The sequence below is a fragment of the Ostrea edulis genome, chromosome 10, assembly GCF_947568905.1.
Source record: "Ostrea edulis chromosome 10, xbOstEdul1.1, whole genome shotgun sequence".
Lineage (NCBI taxonomy): Eukaryota > Metazoa > Mollusca > Bivalvia > Ostreida > Ostreidae > Ostrea > Ostrea edulis.
Window position 1 is genome coordinate 6,820,097 of NC_079173.1, and position 27,981 is coordinate 6,848,077.

Below are 27,981 nucleotides of genomic sequence, written 5' to 3' on the forward strand. Positions count from 1 at the left end.
CTCAGGTATGCACAATACAAATTCTGTCTCTAAACATAAACACATTCAAGACCTTGAGGGTTTCTCTCTTGATCAACAGAAATTCTAGGTGATTTGGCCAATTGCTACAGAGTTCTTTCCCTTTAAACACAATGTTTTGATTGTCGGTAATTTAACAGTGATAGATCTGGTCCGTGTTAGAAATGATTTAACCTTAGTAAGTACTGTCAGTCTGTAAAATGCATTTCTGTGGTGTGTGAGAAAAATAAGTATGACACTACCTTGTAGGCCCTAGATGTTGAAGAATTGTCTTGTTTACTGTCGTGTAGTGGCCATGTGACCGTATCACTAAAACAAACCTCTCAAAAAATTAAAGATTTTAAAGGTGTTTTTTCTTAAATGAAAATACTTCTCTTAGTATCAATATTGAAAAATGAGTTTATTTAACTTCTTCAAAAATTTATACTACAAATCAGAAGTTTTTCCATGCACCATAGAAACACTTTCATGGGGTCAAATTTTCACAGTTTGAGAAAAAGAGGGATATATTCATTTTTGATAGAAACAAATTGCAAATTTTCTATGCCAGTTTGAAATACCCCTACCTATATGACTTTACACAAATTTCCACACTGTTTTGGACTTCATTGTGAAATCATGAGAATAAATTGCATTCCATGTGGTAAATTGTATCCATTTTAAATTCAGTTTTTGTTTCCATTTTTATTTTGTTGTTTGTTTGAAGCCATGAGAGCCATTAAACCGAGGCCCAGTCTTCATTATGTTATCAAACTTATGTATAGGAAAAAAGACAACTCATCTATGCTGGATGACCCTAGGGCCAGGGGGGAGGGTTGAGGGGGGATCTAAATTTTGGGTGTGGTGTTTTCACACCATAAAAACAATAAAAATTAAAACCATCACCAAAATGAATGTTTTACAAGCGATCTGTTTTTCTGAATCCTCGTGATTGTGGAGAAGTATTTTTATAACAGTAATGCAATTTATCATATACCCATCAATGTTTTGTTTTTTGATTCTGTTGATTTCCCCGAGTGTGATCCAATTTTCCGGATCACCACACTGTGGTTTTCTGATTCCGTGTCAGTATCCTCTGAAACTGATGACGTCACAATGCATCAACGCAACGCAACGTTATTTGTGGAAAATTTTGACTGCGTTATAAACAAAACTGCGTACACAAAATATAATTACACTATACATCTGTCTGTTTGATAAATTACCTTTTAAATGTGGATTTAAAAATGCATAAGGGGGTATATAATAAATTTATCATTACTACAGTAACTTGATCCAAGAGTCGGATCACGCCGAGTTGACATGCGCGGATCATCAGATCAGACGCGAAGCAAGAGAAAGAAATGTGAAGGAGACATTCAGGTCTTCAGCCTTACAAATTTTTTTTATAAATGAAGTAAATGTGCGATTCTGCCTAGCATAAGAAATGAATGTGGATGGAATGTGGAGACTTGACATTGATTATTGAGTTTCAGTTTCCAAGCTTTGGGTCTTACACTATCATTAATGTAATTGTGTTACCTAACAATTCTGGCTTTGAATGATGAGCATCATCCGAATGTCAATACAGGAACTCACTTAACACTCACATCTTTCAGTAAGAAAAAAGGATCACAAGACTTAAGAGGCCCATGAGCCACATTGCTCACCTGAGTCACCTTGACTCTGCTGTTGTTCAGCTGTTGTATTTTTAAGATTTTTTCTAAATCTTTATTCCCATGAAAACTTTTAACCTCATATTGTGGTCCCAACCTAGACCCAAGGTCTGTGATACAAGGTCAAAGGTCACAACATAACTGTGATACAAGGTCAAAAGGTCACTGTGATACAAGGTCAAAAGGTCACTGATCACAGTATGGAATGTTTGGCCATAAGGAATCTATACACAAAACATGAAAGCCTTGCCTTAAATGCTTCAAGAGATATTTTCTAGGTTAACATTTCTTAGAAGTAGCTCAAAATCGGAGGTCAAAAACTTTGGTACCCTGTTGTTCTTGAGAAAAGGATTGTTAAACGTTCTTTGCTATGCATCCACATAAAAAATTATGATCCCCTATTGTGACCCCACCCTACCCCTGGGAGCAATGATTTGATTAAAACTTTTATATACACTATGTCATGAAACTTTCATATACAGTCAAACTTTTCTGGCCCAGTGGTTCTTGAAATTTTTAAATGACTCCCAACTATTTTTTGGTTATCCCCCCTTAGAAAAGAGATTACCTCTTCCTTTGTACACACTTGAGTCCCCAAGGATGATTTGTGCCAAGTTTTATTGAAATTGGCCCAATGGTTCTGGAGAAGTCGAAAATGTAAAAAGTTTACGGACAAACAGATGAACAGACCCTGGACAAAAAATAATCAGAATAGGTCTGACACTTGAGCTTTCAAATCAGGTAAGTTAATAAATCATTTAAAAATCGACGGGTCTAACACATTTTTACAGAAGCCAGCAGAAGGCATCAAATGGCAGACAACCAAGAGAAGCATGGAGATGCCTATATAACCTCTAAAAGCACATGCCTCCTTAGGTCTGCCCCCCCCCCCACCCTCTTCTAACAAACCAGGTCAATACAAGAAAAACAGCTCCTTACCTGTGCAGGGTACCCACTCTCACTGGCTGGACGATGGATTCTCTCTGCATACTGAGGATATCGCTTGGCCAGCATGTTTAAGAAAGCCTCTCTCTTGTTGACACTTTCCTACAACATTCATGGACCTATATAATCCTACTGTAAAATTTATACTACAATAGGATTATACAATCCTACAATCATTGAATAACATTATAAAACTATAATTATTATGCAATACTGTGGAATCACCATTGTTTGTGGGGGATTGATGCTCGCGGATTTCGTGGGTCACTCTTACCCACGAATTTACGTGTCCTCGAACATTTTTTAAACCAAGTAGAGTTATCTCTCCTAGTGACATCGTATCGCTTACCCACGAAATTACGTCCAAACGAACCAGGAAAATTTTGCTTACCCACAAACATTGGCCCCCTGGCCCCACGAATTAAAATTATTCCACAGTAATATTGATAAAACTTTTCATTAAATCATCCCACAGTAACAATGATGATTATTAAATAATCTATCATAACAAAAAACCAATGACATCTTCCTCTATCAACCCACTAATTCTGCAGTATATCTGAGAGGAAACTCTGAACTGGTACTCTTTACAGATACTGGGAATAATGGACAGACAGAAACTCAGAATAAATAGACAGAGACTCATAATGAATGGACAGACAGAGACTCAGAATAAATGGACAAACAGAGACTCACAATAAATGGACAATCAGAGACTCAGAATAAATGGACAATCAGAGACTCAGAATAAATGGATAGACAGAGACTCAGAATAAATGAACAATCAGAAACTCAGAATAAATGGACACACAGAAACTCAGAATAAATGGACAAACAGAAACTCAGAATAAATGGACAGACACAGACTCAGAATAAATGAACAATCAGAAACTCAGAATAAATGGACAGAGACTCAGCATAAATGGACAGAGACTCAGAATAAATGGACAAACAGAGACTCAGCATAAATGGACAAACACAGACTCAGAATAAATGGACAAACACAGACTCAGCATAAATGGACAGAGACTCAGAATAAATGGACAAACAGAGACTCAGCATAAATGGACAAACACAGACTCAGAATAAATGAACAATCAGAAACTCAGAATAAATGGACAAACAGAGACTCAGAATAAATGGACAAACAGAGACTCAGAATAAATGAACAATCAGAAAACTCAGAATAAATGGACAAACAGAGACTCAGAATAAATGGACAGAAACTCAGAATAAATGGACAAACAGAGACTCAGCATAAATGGACAAACAGAAACTCGAAATAAATGACAAATCAGAAACTCAGAATAAATGGACAAACAGAGACTCAGAATAAATAGACAAACAGAAACTCAGCATAAATGGACAGAGACTCAGAATAAATGGACAAACAGAGACTCAGAAAAAATGGACAAACTGAAACTCAGAATAAATGGACAGAAAGGGACTCAGAATATATGGACAAACAGAGACTCAGATTTAATAGACAGAAACCCAGAATAAATGGACAAACAGAGACTCAGAATAAATGGACAGAAACTCAGAATAAATGGACAAACAGAAACTCAGAATAAATTAACAAACAGAAACTCGAAATAAATGAACAATCAGAGACTCAGAATAAATGGACAAACAGAGACTCAGCATAAATGGACAAACAGAGACTCAGAATAAATGAACAATCAGAGACTCAGAATATATGGACAAACAGAGACTCAGAATAAATGAACAATCAGAAAACTCAGAATAAATGGACAAACAGAGACTCAGAATAAATGGACAGAAACTCAGAATAAATGGACAAACAGAGACTCAGCATAAATGGACAAACAGAAACTCGAAATAAATGACAAATCAGAAACTCAGAATAAATGGACAAACAGAGATTCAGAATAAATAGACAAACAGAAACTCAGGATAAATGGACAGAGACTCAGAATAAATGGACAATCAGAGACTCAGCATAAATGGACAAACAGAAACTCGAAATAAATGAACAATCAGAAACTCAGAATAAATGGACAAACAGAGACTCAGAATAAATAGACAAACAGAAACTCAGCATAAATGGACAGAGACTCAGAATAAATGGACAAACAGAGACTCAGCATAAATGGACAAACACGGACTCAGAATAAGTGGACAAACACAGACTCAGCATAAATGGACAAACAGAGACTCAGCATAAATGGACAAACACAGACTCAGAATAAATGAACAATCAGAAACTCAGAATAAATTAACAAACAGAAACTCAGAATAAATGGACAAACAGAGACTCAGAATAAATAGACAAACAGAAACTCAGCATAAATGGACAGAGACTCAGAATAAATGGACAAACAGAGACTCAGCATAAATGGACAGAAAGGGACTCAGAATATATGGACAAACAGAGACTCAGATTTAATGGACAGAAACCCAGAATAAATGGACAAACAGAGACTCAGAATAAATGGACAGAAACTCAGAATAAATGGACAAACAGAAACTCAGCATAAATGGACAAACAGAAACTCGAAATAAATGAACAATCAGAAACTCAGAATAAATGGACAAACAGAGACTCAGAATAAATGGACAAACAGAAACTCAGCATAAATGGACAAACAGAAATGCAGAATAAATGAACAATCAGAAACTCAAAATAAATAGACAAACAGAGACTCAGAACAAATGGACAGAGACTCAGAATAAATGGACAAACAGAAACTCAGAATAAATGGACAGACAGAGACTCAGAATAAATGGACAAACAGAAACTCATGATGATGACAGACTGTTGGACAGACAGACACTTAAACTATTGTACTACTGCAACTTAGTAACACGTTTTTTTTATAAAAAAAAATGCATACAGAACTATTTGCAGCTGCAGCCCATACATTGTCAAAGATTAATGCATTCCATGTTCCCTATTGCATAATTTTTATCTTTTTGGCACAAATGTTCATTTTCGATAGCTGGGTTTCGATACATGAACACTTGTTAATATTCAGTTAATTATCAGTTATGTTATAAAGTTGGTGGGTTTTCCCAACATAGGGCTAAGTCTGGTTAATTATATTTATTAGTGAGACTTTCACTATTCTGATACACAGTTCTGCTGAAATTCAATTAAATGGCAGCATCACAAAACCTCAAGAAAATAAATTACCTCCTTCCTAAATTCACTGAGCAGGAAGTTCAAGAAATCAATGGACTCCTGAGACAATTCCTCCAGTCTTACAGATTTGTCTGGTCCCTGGGGATCGATAGACTGGACTCGAGTGTTACCCCCTTGTCTAGACTGGAGGGACAGATAAATGGGACTCTCAGGGGACCTGGCAGTATGAGCAGCCATGCTCTGTGACACAGAACTAGGTGAAATTATCCGTGAATGCAGCTTCTTTTTTAAGATTCCCCTGACAGGAAGGTCATCATAGTGTTGGTTGTCATGGTAAGACTGGTGGATGTCCGCTTCTGTTCTCAGCATCTGTGGCTGTTGCTGATAGCTCCCGTCGGAGGCTGGGGTCCTCGTCTTGTTCACCATCGAGTCGGATTCCAAATATGGAGTGTCACTCTTAAGATCCAACAAATACTGGGGTCTCCTTTTGGAGGGTTGGTGGGTTGAAACTACCAGCGAAACATTTTCTTGCAGCCTCGGGCTTGTCCCCCTGGGGATCTTTTTAGTGGGCCCCCTTCTGCTTTTTTCCTGACCTACATTCCAACCCGTGGCTGCTGTGGGTTGCTGTTGGTGTGGGCTGCGATCCCGGGTAACTTCCTGTCCACATTGGGAATGAGCTGTGAATCCCCCGAACAGACAGCTCAGGACAGAATCCTTCATTGCCTTAAACATCAGCCATGTACGACGATCACCACCTCCTCAAAATGGATGTCAAAGTCATATCTATACATGGCAAATTAAGCAGTCTTGATTTACACAGTATCATAATTTGCACAGACCTTACACACTCTTTGCATTCCATCATGATCGTTCCTTCATTTTGAATTCATCAATACACACTGTCGCAGAGATCGACTAACCACAGAAATCTAATTCCATCTCCCCAAGTCTGCAACCTCTCACAATTTGACACATTTTTGAGCCTTGGACTACTTCAGAACATTCACTTTGGATGTCCTCTCACGTCCGTGTATTATTCCCTGTTATTGCTGTTGAGATCGGAATTCTATCAGATGTCAAATAGCTTTGTACCACTAGCATTCATCAATTCATCAGGAGGACGGATGAGATTGTCATGGAAACTAGCTGTGTTTGAAAATGTGAACTATTCCTTCATAAAACTTGTCAAGATCACAAGCAGCTTTCCTATACCTTCCCTCAGTTTGTGAAAAATTGATTTTCCTCCTCCAGCCGCTGATGCCAAGGTCAGAGATCTGATTGAGGTCCCTTCAGGATTATCTAGTCCCCATCACATTGGAATGTAGGCCAATAGTATTTTACCTCTCTACAGGTCTCACATGTATACAATCTCTGTGGTCTAACTGTGAGAAACACAAGCTATTAACATCCTGTATTACGTAAATAATTAAATCCCAAGGTAATTGTGCAGATAGAGATAGGTAAAGTTCATTTTCTCTGTATCACAGCCAGATCTTTTGTAATTTCCCTATAAACAACAATTTCCAGGGTAAAAATAGCACAAAAATTTCTTCAATTATCAGCAACTTCTGAAAATAAATCTCTTACATCTGCCTACTTTACATGAAAATGATCTTAATAAAATATTTTCAGGTAAATTCACAATGATTTATAAACTTTCTCATCCCACTAAACATTCCACGTGGGAATAAATCACAGCAGATTTATAGATACACACATCCGTGATATCCGCATCCAAAGTTTCCATCCACACATATCAGATCCAACAACATGGAAGAAATTCATAATCCATACCAAATGAATCCAGAGTGCACTATATGAACAAGTATCTTAGTTATCCACTGATCTCTGAGTGAACTGACTTGTCCAGAAAAATTAATGCCACTTTACTAAGTGTCCAAACTCAAACTGTGACCAGCCTTGCAATGCCTTTTGTAAATGTGCCTCAGGTTACAGCTGGTGCCTATAGTTTATTTGTATTGGTACAGCCATTTGTACACAGGTGAAATTATGTAGACCCTGGTGGGCTATAAATACTACAGTCTGGACTGCTAATGTCCATTTCAACACCCCCTCTAATCCCTATGGTGTCTAGGGCGCCCCTCTAAATTAAATGTTGCCTGTGTATCATCATTTCATTTCTGACCAAATTATTGCCATGGGATAAGCATAGGAAATTGGTTCATGATGTGCCCCCCCCCCCCCCCCCCCCTCTCCATGTGTTCTTGAAAATAATCTCCAGGTTTTATAAATAAGCTTGTACATTCACCTTTCACTCTAACCAATCTGTGAAGAAAGCATCCCAGTTATTTTTCCACAAACTATCTTTTATTTGTCTTAAATCTTTATATCCATACAAATAAATAGCCCTCCAAATTACCCATCATGCTGTCACAACAAGGTGATATACCCCCCCCCCCCCCTCAATACTTTTATGTTATAGGAGAACTCCACTCCCTCCTGCTGTGACTTCATAGACTTGAATAACTGATGTCATTTATACCCAGATGTAAATTGTTGTCATGGCCTGCAGGAAGAAGGCTATTGACAGGGGGGGACATTTAATTGCTGGACAATGTGATTCTTAGGTTAGAGGATGAATAATTCACAGGCATTCTTATAGCCATCACAGGAGACGAAAGACACATAAAATTTCTCTAATCTATAGCCAGCTAATTCACACCTTTATCGTCACCTACAGAGTCTATCTAACCAGTTAATTCACATCCCCATTGTCACCTCTCAACATGTGTATTTCATCTAAGATTTTCAGCAAAAATGTCATATCACCACCAATCAGCCCAGGCTCTTGACCAAAAGCTATGTAGTTGATAATTCATTTTTTTTTAAATAAACGACAAGTTGACATCTTTACTAGAACAACAAAATATCTGGCAGATCTGTTTATCCCCCATTTATTCTCTTTATGAAATCAAGAGACAAATGTTGTGTGGACAAGACTCTAAATGAGAAAGCACGCAACTCCAGCTAATGAATGACACACAAACTGCAATGTTAAAAAGGGTAGAACAATATTACATCTAAAATCCAATCGACATTTCACCAGCCAAACATAACCATAAAATAATAACCCATTCTGCCTCTATACTACAGGGAGGTTGTTCTAAACACACGCCAGACCCTCCATCCCAGTCATGCATGTATAATCCACTGGTCCAGTGAGACCACAACACATTAGACCATTCACTCAACTAATCCATACCAAGCACATGTACAGGCAGTCTGATGCTGGAACAGGAAGAGAGACAAAACCCTACAGATATTGTCAGGGCTGTTCTATTCTGATGCCTCGATTGATGAGATATGTATCTTGATACCTCCGTCAGAATAAAATCATCAAATGAAGAATAAAATTGTCAAAATGCAGAATATAATCACAAAGCATGTCAAACACAACCTACTGCTATTGATGGGTGTCACCCTTACACATGTCAAATCTGTAATTACCCTAATCAGCACTCCCTGGTGGTTAAGGCAATCTATCCTTAGCAATATCAAAGACAATATAATATTTATATTTAATGGATCATCGAAAATTTTGCATAATTGTCCTACTATAAGTGTTTATTTTGTAAATCACTAAGGCCTGTAATTATGTTTCATTCACAACAGATAGAATTACTAGGTAAAAAATATATCATTAATTAAGGAGGTGTACTACAGCGTCATAATGGCCGACTTCCTTTTAAAACATGAATGAAAATATAAATATCAGACATATTTGTATATTCCTTTGAATTTGATTGCCTAACTCAATCTGTTAACGAGTCAGCTGCTGATTTGTAGATGGAAGGTTCTAGTCCAACAGAGGTTTTAAATTTTTTCTCAAATTACTTTCCACTAAAACTGCATTTTTTGACTAAATAAAGTAAAATGTGAAAATTTTCAATTTCAAAATATTATTGTACATATCCTCCATTATTTCCCTGGTGTGTTATTCCTCTTTAAAGAAGAGCTGTGAGCCTCTTGTTCATTAAAAGTGAAGCTATCTCAACCAACAGAAGCCTGTAACTCCAGCAAATTCTCTGACTATTAACAATTTCTTGCATTAAGGAAATGAAAATTGAGGACTGCAGGCATTCTAACATTATCGCTATGGAAACCTGGGAACTAAGGAAATGATTACAATCATCCTGCATAATGTCATAAAAAACTGTTAGCTATCAGCTTCACAAAGCATCATATAAAAACTGTTACCTACAAGCTTCATAAGGTATCATATTAAAAACTGTTACCTATCAGCTTCACAAAGCATCATATAAAAAACTGTTACCTATCAGCTTTATAAAGCAACTGTTCTTAAAGGCATAGGGTCTAAGATATTGGTAAAATTTTGCATGTTCCAAAAAGGTGGCGAAATTAAAGATCATAACTAGAAAATCACAAAATGTTCCTCAGAATGTTTACAAACACATTGGATATGATAGCAATTACAAAATAATTCCCTGTTCTCATTTGCCTAAACTGGTACCCTGTTGACTTTGCATCTCTTGTGTTTGTGTGTAGCCACCAATCAGCAGGGTACCAGTTTAATATATTGTCCTCCAGACAAACATTTATAAAGGGCTAAAACGTCAAAATGACTTCAATTTCAAAGTGCTGCAGCTATAGATAACTCGTAATTAATACTCCATTTTTGGTTTTTTTGGAGTTCTTCTTGCAAAATATTGTGATGTCATTTTTGAGATAAAAGATAGACCCTATGCCTTTAACTACCAGCTTTATAAAGTAACTGTTAACTACCAGCTTTATAAAGTAACTGTTAACTACCAGCTTTATAAAGTAACTGTTAACTACCAGCTTTATAAAGTAACTGTTAACTACCAGCTTTATAAAGCAACTGTTAACTACCAGCTTTATAAAGCAACTGTTAACTACCAGCTTTATAAAGTAACTGTTAACTACCAGCTTAATAAAGTAACTGTTAACTACCAGCTTTATAAAGCAACTGTTAACTACCAGCTTTATAAAGCAACTGTTAACTACCAGCTTTATAAAGTAACTGTTAACTACCAGCTTTATAAAGTAACTGTTAACTACCAGCTTTATAAAGCAACTGTTAACTACCAGCTTTATAAAGTAACTGTTAACTACCAGCTTTATAAAGTAACTGTTAACTACCAGCTTTATAAAGCAACTGTTAACTACCAGCCTTATAAAGTAACTGTTAACTACCAGCTTTTCAAGGCATCATACAAAAAAATGTTACCTATATCAGCTTTGTAAGGCATCATAACAAAATCTACTTGTGAAAATCCTACAGACATTCTACTGGAATACAAATTACCATGATCAAAAGAACATCTTGTTATTTCCATATTTCAAAACAGAGATGTGTAATTTTTAGTACATATACATCAGTTTCTACACTTAACAAATGGAACAGCATCTTACTACTTCTGACTTGAACGTAACATCCAATCTGTTCAATACTTACAAAACCAGCCCTTAACAAACACTATAATAGATGCATTGAATGCTGAAAATACACAAAAACAAACAGCATGCACAAATCATCCAAGAAGAATCCACTTTGAATTTTTCACAGGATAAGATAATTTTCAATTTCTTGTAGCTAGTATCCAATCCTCGGCGTGACAACGCAATTCATGAAGGACACAGTTTTCTTTCTGCCACACTGGAGAGAATTTCCGGACTATCTAGATCAATACTTGGCCAGCCAGTTTAGTTGAAATTAAGTTATTCTGCTAATTAAACGAGCAGTTCAAAACCCCATAATTAAAGGCCTTGAGTGATCAATACAAACATTCTGATGATGAAGATGCCCTAGCTCTTCTCAGTCATCACCAAGATGCTTACTGTCAAAATCTCACATTCCTATACTTCTGCACTAAAATGTGCTTTGTTTGGTTTTATTGCAAGCTTATATTTACACAATCTGTCTTGGTACTTTTGCATGCATTCAGGCTATCTTTCCTGAAACCTTTTGTAAACAAATCTTGGCCATAGACAAGAAATTGCCTGAAACACAAATTCCTCTTAAAATTTCTCATCACAAATGTCAAGATTAGAACATAAAAGTGCTATGAATTATTAAAAAGAAACAATGCATTTCTACTCCCATCCTCTACAAGCCCAGTACTATTGCATGTACAAAGTTGGCAGAGGTTTTCAGGTGTTGCATCATCTGTTTGTGTTCTGTTGACACATACAAACAAACAAACGAAGGTGCAACAATTCTGAAACATAACTGATAGGATCCCTAGGGGCATCTGGGGCCTTCTCTCCTTTTTTGTAGATCAATACATTTTTCTTTGAGTAAATAATAACCACTTCAATATCAATCAGAAATCTGCTTCATCCTGTCGTGACTAAACAAAAAATCATCACGTTATTGAAGAGCGAAGCAGACTACCTTAAAATTGTTAAAAATAATGATAGCAATTTCCCAAAGAAAATAGAAAAGAAATTGACAAGAAAATACAAAGAAATTGAATGCAGCTCTCTGAAGGTCTTCGTTAGATTTGAACTTGTGGGTTATAATTATCTATTTGATGACCCATCCGAACAGTTTTCATCTTCTTTTTTTCCCTCTGTCAGAATCTAGAGGTGGGCAGTTTCCTTCCCTAGTTCTGGCCTGCATTGTTCTATGTGAAATCGATAACTTCTATTAATCCTCTCATCAAACGGTCACACCTTCTTGTAGTTTCGGGACTCATTAGTCATGTAGCACAAGAGAGCACTGACACCAGCAGCCAAAGCATGCTGGGAAAAGCCTCTGTGTATTGGCTCAGTGCAAAATAAAACACTAATTAGTGATTCTAATTGCCTGGAAATAAAACAAGGCTAATCCATTCCATTCTTAGCATCGGAAATTGACTGTTTTCAAAACTGAAAATATTTCTCTACTCAAATATCATTCATCAGATATAAATGGGTAATCTATTGTCCACAAATGTCCTCACTGGGATCATAACATATTTAATATAGATTCACAATTAGATTCACAATCAAAACCTATCTAATATATACACTCATCAAATATACACATGTAATTCACTACCCCACAATCATTATGACATCTGCAATATAGTAACATATATGTTAACTTATTATAAAACTTCAAATGAATGTGAATTATATCCATGCTGCAAAAACTCTACCAGAAAAGCATTTGCTTCAGGCGAACTTTAAATTACGACTGATTCAGTATTCAGTAAGATTCTTGTCTTTATAAAAGATGCTGGCTGTTCGATTGCGTGAAAATCGAGGATCTTTCCAGGGTCCTTTATAAGATGAAATGACATTGCATTGTGCATGGCTGAATTCCTCACTGCACTGAAATCCATAGTATTGGTCAAAACTTAGGACAACAGCTGTACAGATAGCTGGTGTCACCCCCGCATTAGTTAAATATTCATGCACTCCCGACAATCAATCATTCAACACTGTATACCGGCCAATACAATCAAATCAACCGGCTTCTACATAGAACATAAAGTGGGATAATAGGTTTCTGTAATTGTTTCTAAACCAATACCCTGTTTTATACATTCAGAATATGACAAAAATGAAGAATTTCACAAACCACCAAAACAGAATAACAGTGCAGAGTGTATTAACCACACTCTCCTGTGATTATAGTGCTCACACACATTTAAATTTGCTTTAAAATTTAAAAAAAAAAAACAATCACGTTGTAATGAAAGCAGCGACTTTGTCACAAGGAACAAAATGAAGAATCTCCCACATCACCACTAGAGGTAACATATTACAATCAACCCCTTCAAATCTTTCACGTTTTTACACCCCCACCCCAGAAAAAATTACCTGACCCTCTCATATTTCCATCAATGCCAGAGACAAAATTCCCTTATCCAAAATATCCAGTGGTGGAACCAGGATTTCCAAAAGAGGAGGGGGCACATGTGAGAGTTAAGTATTAGCCATATTACTCAGCCATTTTGAGTGTGAAATCTGGTGTTTTACTTGCATTATTTTGTAAATTTGTGGCGAAAAAGAAGCCCCTCTAAATCTGAACACCTCTTAACTTCCAGGGACAAAATTTCCTACCCCCCCCCCCCCTTACACACACATAAATTTCTAAATCCCCCAGCATATAAATTATCTAACCCTTCTCACCCTCTAAATAACTAAAATGCCTGAGCCCCCCCCCCCCCCCTCTCTCTCTCTCTTAACCTCACAGTATTAACAACCAATACTTACATCTCCATTTTTATCTCCCCTTTCTCCATTTTCCAGGTCATCTCCCCCTAAAGTGTGTCGTCGTGGTGCTTGTCGCCGTGACATCCTCGAAGGGTCATTGCTGTCAGTATCACTGATGAAACTGAGATGGTCATCTAAATCCGTGGCACTGCCATGCCTTTTGTGCACTGCAATATATACCACACAACACAAGGTAAAACAAATCCCTACAGTCGAGTCCTGAACGCATAAATAAATGATTCTGTTTTTCGTGTCGACTTTATGAGTCCAGAGTTAGTCAATGGAAATAATCCTGCAGGCTTCCCTTGTATCTGTCTGAGAGGTTAATTGTCCTGACACTGGGGGTACTGTGTAACACAGTAGGAGTTTTCTCCCTTATAAACACAGCCTCTACAAACATCATCATATGAAGTTTTCACTTTCAGCATTATTGAAAATGACCTAACACATACACTAAGCACATGTGTTGAATACATATGGATCTGTTTTATATTCGGATCTAATCATCTTACATACTTAGTACTAATTCTCTATCCCTTGTCACTACTCATCCATCCATCATCTCCAGTACATGACAAAATATGCACAAACAAAACGCACACATGATTCCCTACACAGACTCCCGTATCTACCAACACCGACATTTAAGAGTATCAAAATGTAAATATAAGTACACTTGAAAAAATAATTTTTTTACTTGGTATCTAGAGAGTAAAATATTGACTTAACTGAGAAGCACATGACATACCTTGCTGTGAAGATACAGAGTTACAATTTCATGCACCGGTAAAAGAAAAACGACCTTAAAAGTTTACACATGCTTAACTATGACGGGATAAATCAATATAGAGTCAACCACCAAACCGATGCATGTTGTGGCAGCCCCTCCAGCCTAAGATTAACCATTTACCTCAATCACCTGGATTTTTACCTGCTCTATAAATACAGTGGTCATCTGCTTTATCTGGGACAATCTATGCTTGTGATGAAAGGTGTCAATATTTGGTCTCTTCCTTACACACGAACACCCCTTAATGTTAATAAAACCTTAAATGTTTACTTTATGTTGCGTACGGGTAAATATTGAACCCTCGTCTATCTGTACACGATCTGAAACATCTTCACATTTACCTACTGAAATCAAATGAAATAACAAAATAAACTGAATCTCTCTCTCCACCAGATAAACATGCAATGTCAATTTGTTATTCCATAGGCAGATGCATTAAAATCACACATACACATACCCCTCTCTAATGGATGAACATGCAATGTCAATTTGTTATTCCATAGGCAGATGCATTAAAATATCTCTCTCTTTCTCTCTCTCTCTCTCTCCCTCTCTCTCTCTCTCTCTCCCTCCCTCTCTCCCCCCTCTCTCTCTCTCTTTCTTTCCAAAGGATAACATGGATGTCAATTTGTAATGGCATAGGCAGATGCATTAAAATGTCAGACACTGTTGTTTTATTGATTATCTACTGTAACATATCACTTACATCACTGCATTGTTTCAAAGAATCCACAGCTTGCCAGAATTATCTCCATTCATTTAATGCAATAAAAAAACTTGGAACAGAATGTTTCTCCTTCAGGGTTCAATGATCCAGGAATATGAACGATGATGCTGTGTGACAAAGAGTTATTTCCCTTGGCACATTGTTGAAAACATAATGGAGATGGAGAGAGGAGGGAGATCCAGAGATGGAGAGAGAGAGAGAGACAGATGGAGAGGGGCAGAGAGAGAGAGAGAGAGAGAGAGAGAGAGAGAGAGAGAGAGAGAGAGAGAGATGGAGAGGGGCAGAGAGAGAGAGAGAGAGAGAGAGAGAGAGAGAGAGAGAGAGAGAGGAGAGACAGATGGAGAGAGAGAGAGAGAGAGAGAGAGCATGTGACAAAGTTATGAAAGTGTTCTTTATTTATATTGCATGTTTTAATCATATAATTGGATGCATTACCTAAGGATGTTGTGTGACAAGAGTTATTTCCCTTGGCGCATTTAGATCGAGACTGGACATTCAGGCCCCATCCTCAACAGAGGATTAATTGATGGCCTGATCAACAAATAAACTGGATATGATGATGATGATGATGACATTGATGAAAACATACGTGAGAAAGAAACACAGGGAGAAAGAAGAGATCAGGAGACTGAGAGGAAGAGAGGGGAGAGAGATGGAGAGACAGAAGGAGAAAGATAGATAGGAATAGACTAGGAGAAAGACAAAGGGAGATAAATAGATGGTAGGAGAGACAGAGAGAGAGAGAGAGAGAGAGACAGACAGACAGACAGAGAGAGATGGAAAGAGAGAGAAAGAAAGACACACAGAGAGAGAGAGAGAGAGAGAGAGAGAGAGAGAGAGAGAGAAACACAGAGAGAGACAGAGAGAAAGAGAGAAAAAGACACAGAGAAAGACAGACAGATTTAAAGAGAGAGACAGACAGACAGATATGGAAAGAGAGAGAGAAAACGAGAGAGAGGCAGACAGACAGAGAGAGATGGAAAGTGAGAAAGAGACAGAGAGAGATGGAGAGAGAGAAAGAGACACAGTGAGAGACAGAGACAGAGAAAGAGAAAAAGACAGACAGAGAGAAAGACAGACAAAGAGAGAGAGAGAGACAGAGAAAGAGATAAGAGAGAGAGAGAGGGGGGAGAGAGAGACAGAGAGAGAAGAGAGAAAGCAAGAGAAAAAGAGAGACAGAGATAGACAGAAAAATAAAGGGAGAGAAAGAGATAAGAGAGAGAGAGAGAGACAGACAGAGACTGAGAAAGAGATTGAGATGGGAGAGAGAGAGAAAGACAGGGAGAGAGACAGAGAGAAGAGAGAGAGAGCAAGAGAGAGAGAGCAAGAGAGAGAGAGACAGAGATAGACAGAAAAATAGAGGGAGAGACAGAGCATGTGACAAAGTTATGAGAGTGTTCTTTTGTTGTTATACTGCAGGCTTTAATTACATAATTCTTCACTTCTCATTTATAGACACCAGTAATCAAGAAATTTCTCTCCAAAATTCAGACAGTAATACTACTTTTCTACAGTATTTTGATCATGACACATCATTAAAACTTCTGAGCATTTAGTTAAAATGAAGTATTCCTTTATAATGTAAAACAAATCTCAGCTCATAATATCAGCTACAATAAAACCGCAAAACTTTCTAGTGAATCACACTCTGTCAGTTCTTCATTCATCTTAAAGTCATGAATGATATATATATATAGATATACTTGAGCTCACACAAGTCTACATTATAAATTGTATAATTGTGCCGTTCTGTGGTATCCAACTTTGAACACCTTTGATATGAAAGATACATAAATTCATGCAGAGAGTTTGGCCATCTTTTGATAGCAAGGACATTAGGGTCATGTTCCACTTCAAGCCATGATGCATGGACAATGCAAAAACTGATCAAGAATTTATCAATAATTTTTACCAACACACAAATGATACAAGCAAAAACAGAAGTAATGTCTAATACGGTGAGACAACATGCGGTCACTTACTGGCCAGTGGAGAGGTAGGAGCTGAGGACACCTTCTTCTGATGCCGGACCAAGTTCGGGGACAAGCTAGTACTTCTCTGACCCCATTCTCCTCGTGCTTTCTGGGTCCACTCTTTGGGCACTCCGACTGAGCCTTTAATCACACAGTCATCTAACAGTCCATAGATATCATTGTGGCATTGCCTGGAAATCGGTGCTTTCTTCCTTGGTGGCTTTTTGGCATTGAGCATCTCCCCGAATTTATTCCTGCTCGGAGATGAATGAGATCCCCTGTACACCCCCTGCGGTTCTCTAAAGGACTCGGGCGAGTGAGCACCATCCATGCTCAGCAACTCACAAGAATCACGGTATTCCAACACATTGTTTCCTCAAGGTGTAAACAACTTGTCTAATTATCACCCCTTTACTTCCTAAGTCTTGTCTGATCTCTTTAACAACTGTAATATCACGTAAACCTCAGGCAATGATGGACGAACACCAGGAGATATTTTTTACACATGATTCATTCTTTTAAACTCTAACATTCCTCCTCTGCTATCCTATTCCATGTATTACCAGTACCTCCCTGTAAAACCAGATTTAGGGTGTCACATCCTGTAAACTCTCATTAAAAATCCACCTTTTGCTCTTGCACATGCTGTACTCATTTTATCAACTAAATTCTCTGTGTGTTAATCACTCATTTTCTGCTTATTTGGTTACCAGCACATTAGGTATCAAACTCCATCGCCTTATCAGTCCTCAAATCCAAAAGTAAATTGAACTGATCTGATTCAGAACTTCATAGGTACACTGTATATCATATGATGCTGTTTTGTTACACAAAACAAATGACGAAGGTTTCGTTGGCAAATTGTCATAAACTAATATTCAGAAGGAAAAAAAAAACCATTAACTGCAATTTCCTTGGGACTTCATGTAGGCACAATGATATTTCCTTCAAATTCCGCCTTACATCACCACGACAATATAAACATCCATTTGTTTGACATCCAAATCAAAATATGTCAAGCGTGACCAACTCTCTCTATCATTCAATAATGGATTTCATCTAAAATTCAGTGAAACTACTTTATCCACTGAGCCTGCACTTTTCTTTGTCCAGTTGATATTTTTTCCTCATATATATGTCCTATGAAATGCACCTCCTAAGACTACAAAGAACTCCAGGCACTGTGTTTAATTAAGAATATTGAATATCGGACATCACTGAAGTCAAAGGTATTCAAAGAAATCCAAGTCACTGAAGGCACCCTCTTCTGACTTCACACCTCCTGCATTCATTTTATGGTCACCTTGTGACTTTTTTCAGTGACACAGCAACAAGCAATAAAACTGACCCAGGAATGACCGAGAAAAGGAAGTGCAATCAATACACTGTAGTAATTGAGGTCTTGGGAGAATCTGAAGTCCTGGAGATCCCATTTCACTGAGAAAACATTTGCACTATCATCAGGTCACAGCAATATAGATCAATTTCTTCCCATACCATTACATGCGTATGTGGAGCAGTCCCACTAATGCATTGGGTAATTTTCAATCCATTCCCATTTTGAAAGTGTTTGGTGAGTAGGTTGGTTTAAACAATGGAGGAGCACATGCCTGTATAACAATAACAAAAAGACACCCTCTCACAAACCCAGACAAATGGATTCACCACCCCTTGAAATCCAACAGAAATTCTATTGAATACTAGACAGAAGTGTGTGTATTTAGACTACCAAAGAATATGATTTATCAAGCAAATATAAAGCATATCATACAGATCCAAATCAATGCTAATTTCTGCACTCTCTTGAGTTTGTTAAAATTCTAGGGTGTCTATAACAAGAGAAGACTCGTCTGTGATCAATAAAAAATTCCACTGCTGGACCTAGATCCGAGTCAGGTTTACACTTAATGTAGCGTGGCTTTGGAAACATCAATATTTCCTATATTGGCTGATCATCAACTTTAAAAGCAGTTCTGATGAAATCAATACTTCCTAGATACAATTAGCCCAGTACGTGTTTTAAATTTGCTCAGGCTTGAAATTTCCAGAAATAACAGCTTTCTTGAGTTCACATAGGTTAATGCCTTTAGCTAATTTTCTATTGAGAGAGTCCCAGGGTTAAGTTTAAAATGAGAGCTGTCCAAACTCTAACTAACACCCCCAACAGGACACATCCAAAACTGGGCAGATCATGTGTATTTGTACAGCTATGATACAAACCTTGCATGGTAGTTTTTCGTACCAAAATTTTTACAATCCCAATTTTTGTCCTTGTAGTGCTCTACTAACTTGGATATTTCAACACATTTTATAGTCAGATTGATTGACTGATTGTAAATTGTTTAAAGGGACTGATTCACAATTTTCCTCCAAATTTTATTTTTCACTTTAAATGATGAAAATCTACAGTCTAATATGTTTAGAAGGTTTCACAAAAAAATAAAGGTTATTCATCATGACAGAAGCTCATTTCAGAGAGTTTATTATTTGTTTTGAAAATTGTTTAATGTCCCTCTTGAGAATTTTTCACTCTTGTGGAGACGTCACCAATGCCAGTGAAGGGCTGCAAAATTTAGGCCTTAATATGCTCAGCGCTTACAGCCTTTGAGCAGGGAGGGATCTTTATCGTGTCACACCTGCTGTGACACGGGACCTCAGTTTTTGTGGTCTCATCAGAAGGACTGCTCCGTTAATCGCCTTTTAAAACAAGCAAGGAATACTGAGGACCTATTCTAACCCGGATCCTCATGGAACTTTTATAATCAGAAGACTCAGAAGACACCCATTATGAGATGAAAATAGACATAAATTTGTTAAATAAAACACATGTACTCTAGGCCGAGGGAAACCTATACAGCTGTCCTTTACACAAAATATAGGTCAGATGCAGCATTTGGACCACGAATTAGATGCAGCCAATATGAACAACCTTCATCCTTATCATAAAGTCAGAATAACATCTAAACAATGACCTTGACCTTGTGTCTGCAGACATACAGTGAGAAAAGTCAAAACAACATGCTGATTTCAGTATGTATATTTTCAAATGCGTTCATTAATTAAAGTGCACCACCACGGCACATAATATGCCTGTCAGATGTTTATCAATCATAATCATAAACAGCCAAGTGTGTACGATACAAAAACATGTTAACCTTGGTACAACAATTGACTGGTCAATATATCTCTGAATTGTTCAAATAACTACTGAAATTACATTTTATATCATTACAAAATAGAATAGATTTATTTCTAATTCAGAGCCCCCAACAAGGCACAAGATGTTACATACATCTAGGGAAAAAGAAACCAAGAGACAGAGTTAACATGCATTGTGGGGACTGTCAATGAAGTCCTCGGAAATCTGGTCAAAAAAATAAGGAAAACATCTACTGGGAAAAATATCATTTTTTGTCATTTTGGATCCAACAGAGTGTTTCAGTTTTTCAAAAATTGAGCCAATCAGAGGATTTTCCACAGCCTTCTTACATTATACTCATTAATCAATCTTTAATGCAATTTGGCTCTTATCAAAATGATCTTTGCATACATGTCCAAGTGCACTCCTGGAAACACCGTGGCTTAGATCATTACTCCCATGGGACAAATAAAACTCCTCCATCTGTTGTGTGATGTTCTTGTTAAATCTGCATTTTTGTAAGAACTACATGTCAGCTGTTGCTGGAAACAAATTATTTGTATTGTTCTACAAATTATATAGCTATATTTTATGAAAAAATGTGCAATTCTTGATACAATCATATTTTAAATATTACTCTCTTACACTTCTAGGGATTACCTCCCTTTAAACATTTTTTTTTTTAAAAATCAAGTTATAATGACCCGATTTTATGCTGCAATTTACATTTCTCTACAGATGCACCAACTGCTAAGGTTTGTTGATTCTATAAACTCATGATCAAATCTACATAAGCCTAAAACAGGTTATGACATTTATAGCCATACCATCTTAATTAAAGGTCACAGTGACCTTGATCTAGGGCATGACACACCTAAGTGACCCTCTTAAGATGCATTAACAGATCAAGTTCAATGATTCTCAGCCAAATAATTGTCCAGTTATGAATTGGACAGGGATTTGTCATATTTGGCCCTATTGTCTTAATCAAAGGTCACAATGACTTAACTTTAAAGTTCGACACCCCCTCTACCCCAAGATGATTCTATGTCTTGTAGTATCTAATTTATGTGCTGTACACAAAAAAGTTAAAGGACAGATGGACAAACACCATACTATAATGAACATCGTTCTTAGATGGGTGAATAAAAACCAATATATTCTCATTTTTAAAAAACAGCAAGGTAAAATTCAAATTTCTTAAAGAAAAAAAAATGACAGTGATATGATACAGAATATTGGTCTTTATTCGCCCATCTAAGGACGACACATGTCAGCATGACAAAGGCCAGTAACTTGTTATCTGTCTCGTACCAATATTCTGTAAAACATCACTCACACGTCTGTCATTTTTTTTTTACCTTGCTGGTTTATATTTTTAAAAACAAGTTACTGACCTTTGCCAAATAATTAAATTGAGAGAGATGTATAAAATCCGTAATTGAGAGTTTCACTATGATTGCCCTAATGTATAAAAAAAATCAGTATTTACTCAGACACAAACTAAGTTTTTAATTAAACACCTCAATTCATTTATGAAGACAAAAGTCATAGTACATTTGGGATTATTTCAATAGCACTCTTCAATAACGATAAGAAAAACAATCCAAGTATTATCTGTCATATAAGATTTTTTTTTTAAGCTATGAAAAATTGGAATGCAGGAGGTGAGGAGGATTCATGGCATTATCATAAATTACATAAAGATGTCACAGGTCACAGGGTCAGAAATTCTCACAGAGTTATCTCTCTTGCAACACAATAGTACATAAGGAGTCAAAAATTCTAACAGAATTATCTCTCTTGCAGCACAAATTTCAGCAGTGTCTTTTCCACTTAAGGATTTATGATACACCAGAGAAATTTGATATGGATGAAAAGTGGAGGATATGTACAACAATATTGAAAACTTTCAAATTTACTTTATTTGGTCAAAAAATGCAGTTATAATAGTTGAAAACAATCTGAGAAAAATTTAAACCCCTGTTGGATTCGAACATGCAATCTACAGTTCAGCAGTCGTCATGCTAACCTACTGAGCTACTCAGATTGGCGAGAATTTTTTAAATGAATAGACAAATAAATATTGCTGATATTTATATTTTCATCCATGTTTTAAAAGGAAGTCAGCCATTATGCCAATGTAGAGTACCTCCTTAAAATAATTATGAAGCGTTTCATTTTAAAAAGAAGATTTTTAGATAATTACACCACATTTTTGCATTTTATTGATTATCTCCCCTTTAAAGGGTGCATGGCCCTTTTTTACATCAACTTGATTCCCCCTTACCAAATGATAATTTGTGTTAAGTTTGATTGAGATTAGCCCAGTATTTCTAGAGAAGAAGTAAAAAATATTAAAAGTTTACTGACAGACAGCTAGACAACACACCGGATAAAAAGTTATCAGAATAGCTCACTTAATGAGCTTTCAGCTACACAAGAGCTAAAAAGAACTATACCATATGTTCATCTAAGATAAAATGCAGAAGCATAATTATCATAATTCTTTGTTTTTGATCCATCCTATACAAGGCTTAAAAAGTCTGGCGGATTTACTGACATTTGTTTTAGTCAGTCTGATGGGACTGGTCAATTTTCTAAAACGTCATTTTGGAAAACTTGCTTATCGACTCTTAAACATGCTTTTGGCATTCCTCTGTAGACATCAGATGTACCCGATTTGTGTTGCAATGTTGTCCATGGTAAGTATCAAGTTAAATTCCATTATTTTATTTGAATAACATTAACGAAATATGTTTAACTGGTAAATTTTTCTGCAGACTGGTTGAAATTAAACCCTATCAGTCCGGCTGGACTCATGGTGATAGAAAAAGTTAGTTTCAAGCCCTGCTATAGTTAAGGTGAATTTTGTATTTTTAAAAAGATTTTTCTGGTAACCAACAAAGATGCTTTAATGGCGACTTGTTGCTGAGGTACAGATGACTATTGGGGCTGAAACTATTCACCGAAATATCGAAACTGTTCAATATATATGCTCGATTCAATGTTCGATTCATTGCCTCGATTTTCAATTCAATACATTTATTACAAATGGGTTCAGTAAAAATGCATCAGGCTTGACCTGTACTTCAATATTATCTTACTAATATACCTCCATGAGGGACAAAATAGAGTCCAATAATGTTCAAATTGTTGTTTGCCTTGAGTCTGATGAAAACGATAATGAACTTTATCGGTTTAAACTACAGAGTGCAGAGCCAACAAGCATCTTACCGTTTGGCAGTTTGGAAACATTGCATAAGCATTGCAATATGTATAGTATCGTGAAGGGGGCGTATCATTGCAGCCCTAATGGCTATGTTACTCTTTTCTAAGAATCCTGTATAAGTATAATGTGCCACATGTATATTGTTTGGAGATCTTTTTCAGGAGAGCCAACTCGCAACTGGGGAAAATATTGACTCTCCAATTGCAAAACACCTAAAGAGAAAGTTTTCCACACCATAGCAACGTAGAAGCTACGGAGAGATTCGACAAAGCTATTATTTCAAATAAGGAAAAGAACATTTGTCAACAAATTTTCAAGGCTCGTGATGAACTGATACAAATCAATAGAATAAAAGTATCAATAAATCTGATGGATGCTTCCCGAACTGCATCTAACCAATGAACTACTTCACATCATGACATGAAGAATAACTCGCACAAAGATCAATAACTGTTGAAATGAATTGGTTTTTTTCATATAAAAGGTATTTGCTCTGAGAGATCTTGACCTTTACAAAATGACCTTGAATGACCTTTGTCTGAAAGCCATTTGCCTATTGCTTGTTTGTGTGATATACGATCAATACCTGTTTTAATGAAGGGTCTTTTCATCTATAAAGTATATGTTCCAAGTGACCTTTACAAAATTACCATGAGTGACCGTTGTCCAAGTCATTCACAATGATCAATAGCTGATGAAATATTGTTGAAATAAGGTTTTATTTTCGTATTATAATTATAATCACTGGTCAAATAAAAAATCATTGATGTCTTCGCAAAACCATTAAAATTTCATTGAAGACAAGCAATTTTTTTTCTTTGTGTTAATATGACAAGAATACACTTAGTCTAATATATTAAACAGAACTATATTTTTTTTTCATTTTAATATCATAAAATTGCATGAATTCATATCTATTTTTAAAAATTTTCTCATCAGAGGCCTCCCTCTCATATATCTACCCCCATTCGGTGCTTCAGGTCCCAGGTGAAGTCAACGACTTCATATTAGCCTACACATGAAGTTCAGAAAGTATTTCAATAAAATGCAAAATTAAAATGAAAGAAAATTCCTTTATCACACCATTACTTATGTTATTAAATGTAGTGTAAATAAGACTATAGAAAAACAATTTTTAAAAGCATTTAACGTAGGTCACGGGTTTGGTTACGTCATTTTCGGGTACGCAAATCCTACGACTCAATGCCTTTTTACATGTACATTCAATTGTGATGTAACAGTTGTCTGAATAAAGTATACATCTAGGTCATTGACTGAATATAAAGAACGTAATCTTTCACCGAAATTATATAAATATTACCAAAAGTTATGATTGAAGAAGAACATGCTTCGTTTAAATTTGTTAATTCTTCCTTTGGTTTCCGGTGCAAAATTTCGGTTAGTAATAGGTTTTATCCTGTTACTGTATAAAGTTTAGCAGCAGACAACAGGGGGGGGGGGGGGGGGAGGGGAGCTGGCAATGCTAGGCATTAAGCGTTTTAGAACAACCCGGTAAAAAATCGGATGGGGGTTCCCCAGTTTATGAAAGTTTTATTCAGAGATTTGACGCAATTATGACAGACATTTGACAATGGCGAGTTCATAATTTAATTCCTACCCCATCATACAAATTTCGTGAAGATCGGACAACATCAAATAATTAATGCGTTGGGCAGGGATTTCCTATAAAGAAATGTTTCGATGTATCCTGCTGAAAATGTCTCTTAAAACATTTCCAGAACCCCTTGGAAAAACTGCTGTCTATTTTAAGCTGAATTATGTAATGAATAAAGTCAATCACTATTACTTTCTATATAATTCAATGGAAAACAGTGACGCTACCATTAAAACAATGGTATGTTGAAGACGTAATTACTAAAGAAAACTGTGCTGTTGAATGAAAAACAATTTTCACAGAATAGTATACATTGTTAAGATACATCGGTCAAATTTTCAGATGGGGTTTTCGATTGTGAAGAAAGGGTCTGTAAACCCGCGACCTACGTTAATTAAAGAAAATACTGACCATTATTTCTAAAGCTGAATGACCGAATTATTGTAGCAATAGAGGAAACCCCACAGAGCTCCCCCTATAGGTTAGTTACACTTATGTACATGTTAAGGAAAATCTGAAAAACTAATGAAAAATTAACCAGACCTATAGAACTTGAAAATTTTGGTGAAAATTGTGTTGATTCAAATGTAAGCAAAAGGACATGTATTTCACCATTTTGAATCTTGTCTACCCAGGTTCGCTTCATACTAAGATGTTACATAAAATCTGTAAAGCCATGTAATTTAATTATATTTTTATTTCAATCAGTCAATACTGGAGACCAACACCTTGATGTTAAAATTGCGACAGACTCTCACGAGTGGATACCAAGGTCAAAGGTGTTTAGTATTCACATTTAAATAGAAGTCAGGAAACTTCAATTGAATGCCAAATTCCCGGTCAAATACACATTTGCGTCAGCCTGGTCTCTTTTGACGTCATCAAGCAAGGGAGATAAGTCATCTTACTATTTTGATACTTCACACCACAGCAACATTTGACGCTCTGTAGCGTCTGTTACGTACCTTACGGTTTTTTCTGAATGACTTATTTACAGTACATATTATGTTAAGTTAATTAAAGAAGAAGACATTTTCGTGCAAAACAAAATTTTTTTGAAAATCGTCTATGACCTTTAAGGCCCAAGACATATTATGCAAAGTTCTGTGAAAAAAAATAGAACATTGCATCACTATGATAAAAGAAAGATATCATACTTTTCACCATTTTTATGGTAATTGTGCTATATGTGCATTTCTTACTGAATTAAAATCCCTCCATGGTAACAATAAATGAAAGAAGATTTATGGAAGTTACCTCCCTTTTTCGGCTTCATCGAGTAAAATGACACATTGTGTACTTTCATCTTTCACTAAATTCACGTGATTATTGTGTAAAATGTACTTTGATAGAAGAAAACTATTTTGAGCGGAGTCGTATAATTGATACCTCTCTGATGGTTGGACTCCTGGTCTGAGGGTACAAGCACTCTAATATAATCTGCGTTAATTTGCTGTATTGCTCGGGATCGTATACGCCTATATCGGTCCCGCCTACTTTCTCTCTCACCATTCCACTGCATACCGAGTCTGTCTAAAGAGGCTTACTTCGTAATTCACATGTTCTCCCTCCTCTGAAGCCGCAAACCGGAAATGAATGGTGTGAAAATGTAGTCCATTTTCCAAGTCTCCTCGGTTGGAATTCGAAACCCCGGAATTTGTATGTTCGAATGGCAGTGCGTTGAGAATCTTTCATTCATATGGAGGCTGAAGGGCTGCAAAATTTAGGCCTATGCTCGATGCCTATAGGACATTTGAACAGAGAAGGATCTTTAACATGCCATACCTGCTGTGATACGGGGCGTCGGTTTTTGCGGTCTCATCCGAAGGACCGCCCCATTTAGTCGCCTCTTATGACAAACAAGGGGTACTGAGGACCTATTCTAACCCGGATCCCCAAGGGAAAACGAGAGAGAGCGAGAGAGAGAGAGAGAGAGAGAGAGAGAGAGAGAGAGAGAGAGAGAGAGACAGAGACAGAGAGACAGACAGACTGAGAGAATATCATATATTCTATTATAAATGTGCACATAATTTAGTCATTCTTTGAATTTAAAATTGAAACTTGCATCTTGGGTTCTGCATTTCGTGTTATAAATTGTAGAATTGTGTGTGGGTTTCCTCCGGGTACTCCAGTTTCCTCCCACATAAATGACCCCCTAGCGCAAACATCCGTGCATCAAAAGGACCCCATTGGAAATAAAGTTCGAGCTTTCATGGGTTATCCTTGGTATCTTATGTATGTTTGTTTTTATGTATGGATATACCAAATAAACATTTATTTTTATTTTTTATTTTATTTATTTACAGGTAAAATGTTGTGCACGTGGACATCTAAGATGCAGTCGATTCACACAGTTTTCGTGATTTGAATTGTCGAAAATATACCTTCAGGGCCAAAACAAAAAACCGTGGTATTGATAATATCAGAATCCAGGAGTTTGCGGGGATTAGGCCTCTGTTACCCCATCAAGTCACAACTTTGAACGTGATAATTTGAATCGCAAAACAAAACGCATATTAGATAAACAAAAACAAAACTGCACTACTTCTTCCCATACAAAACCACCATGCAAT

At 36.6% G+C, this 27,981-nt stretch overlaps 1 protein-coding gene across 5 annotated transcripts in view; it reads right to left on the minus strand.

The window, feature by feature from the left end:
• LOC125666663 (coiled-coil domain-containing protein AGAP005037-like) overlaps nucleotides 1-26,996 on the minus strand; it is a 56,983-nt gene extending 29,987 nt beyond the window's left edge. For 2 of the 5 annotated variants that reach the window (XM_056151764.1, XM_048899846.2), the window contains exons 1-3: nucleotides 17,432-18,894; nucleotides 13,933-14,099; nucleotides 2,613-2,720 (exon numbers count right to left, since the gene is read on the minus strand). In XM_056151764.1, coding sequence (XP_056007739.1) covers nucleotides 2,613-2,720; nucleotides 13,933-14,099; nucleotides 17,432-17,753 — 597 coding nt within the window. In that variant the 5' untranslated portion in view covers nucleotides 17,754-18,894. Of the gene's footprint in view, nucleotides 1-2,612; nucleotides 2,721-5,775; nucleotides 7,232-13,932; nucleotides 14,100-17,431; nucleotides 18,895-26,797 lie in introns of those variants that run through there. The other 3 variants (XM_048899845.2, XM_048899844.2, XM_048899847.2) reach the window with 2 other exon arrangements.
• Between the last annotated feature and the right edge of the window lie 985 nt (nucleotides 26,997-27,981).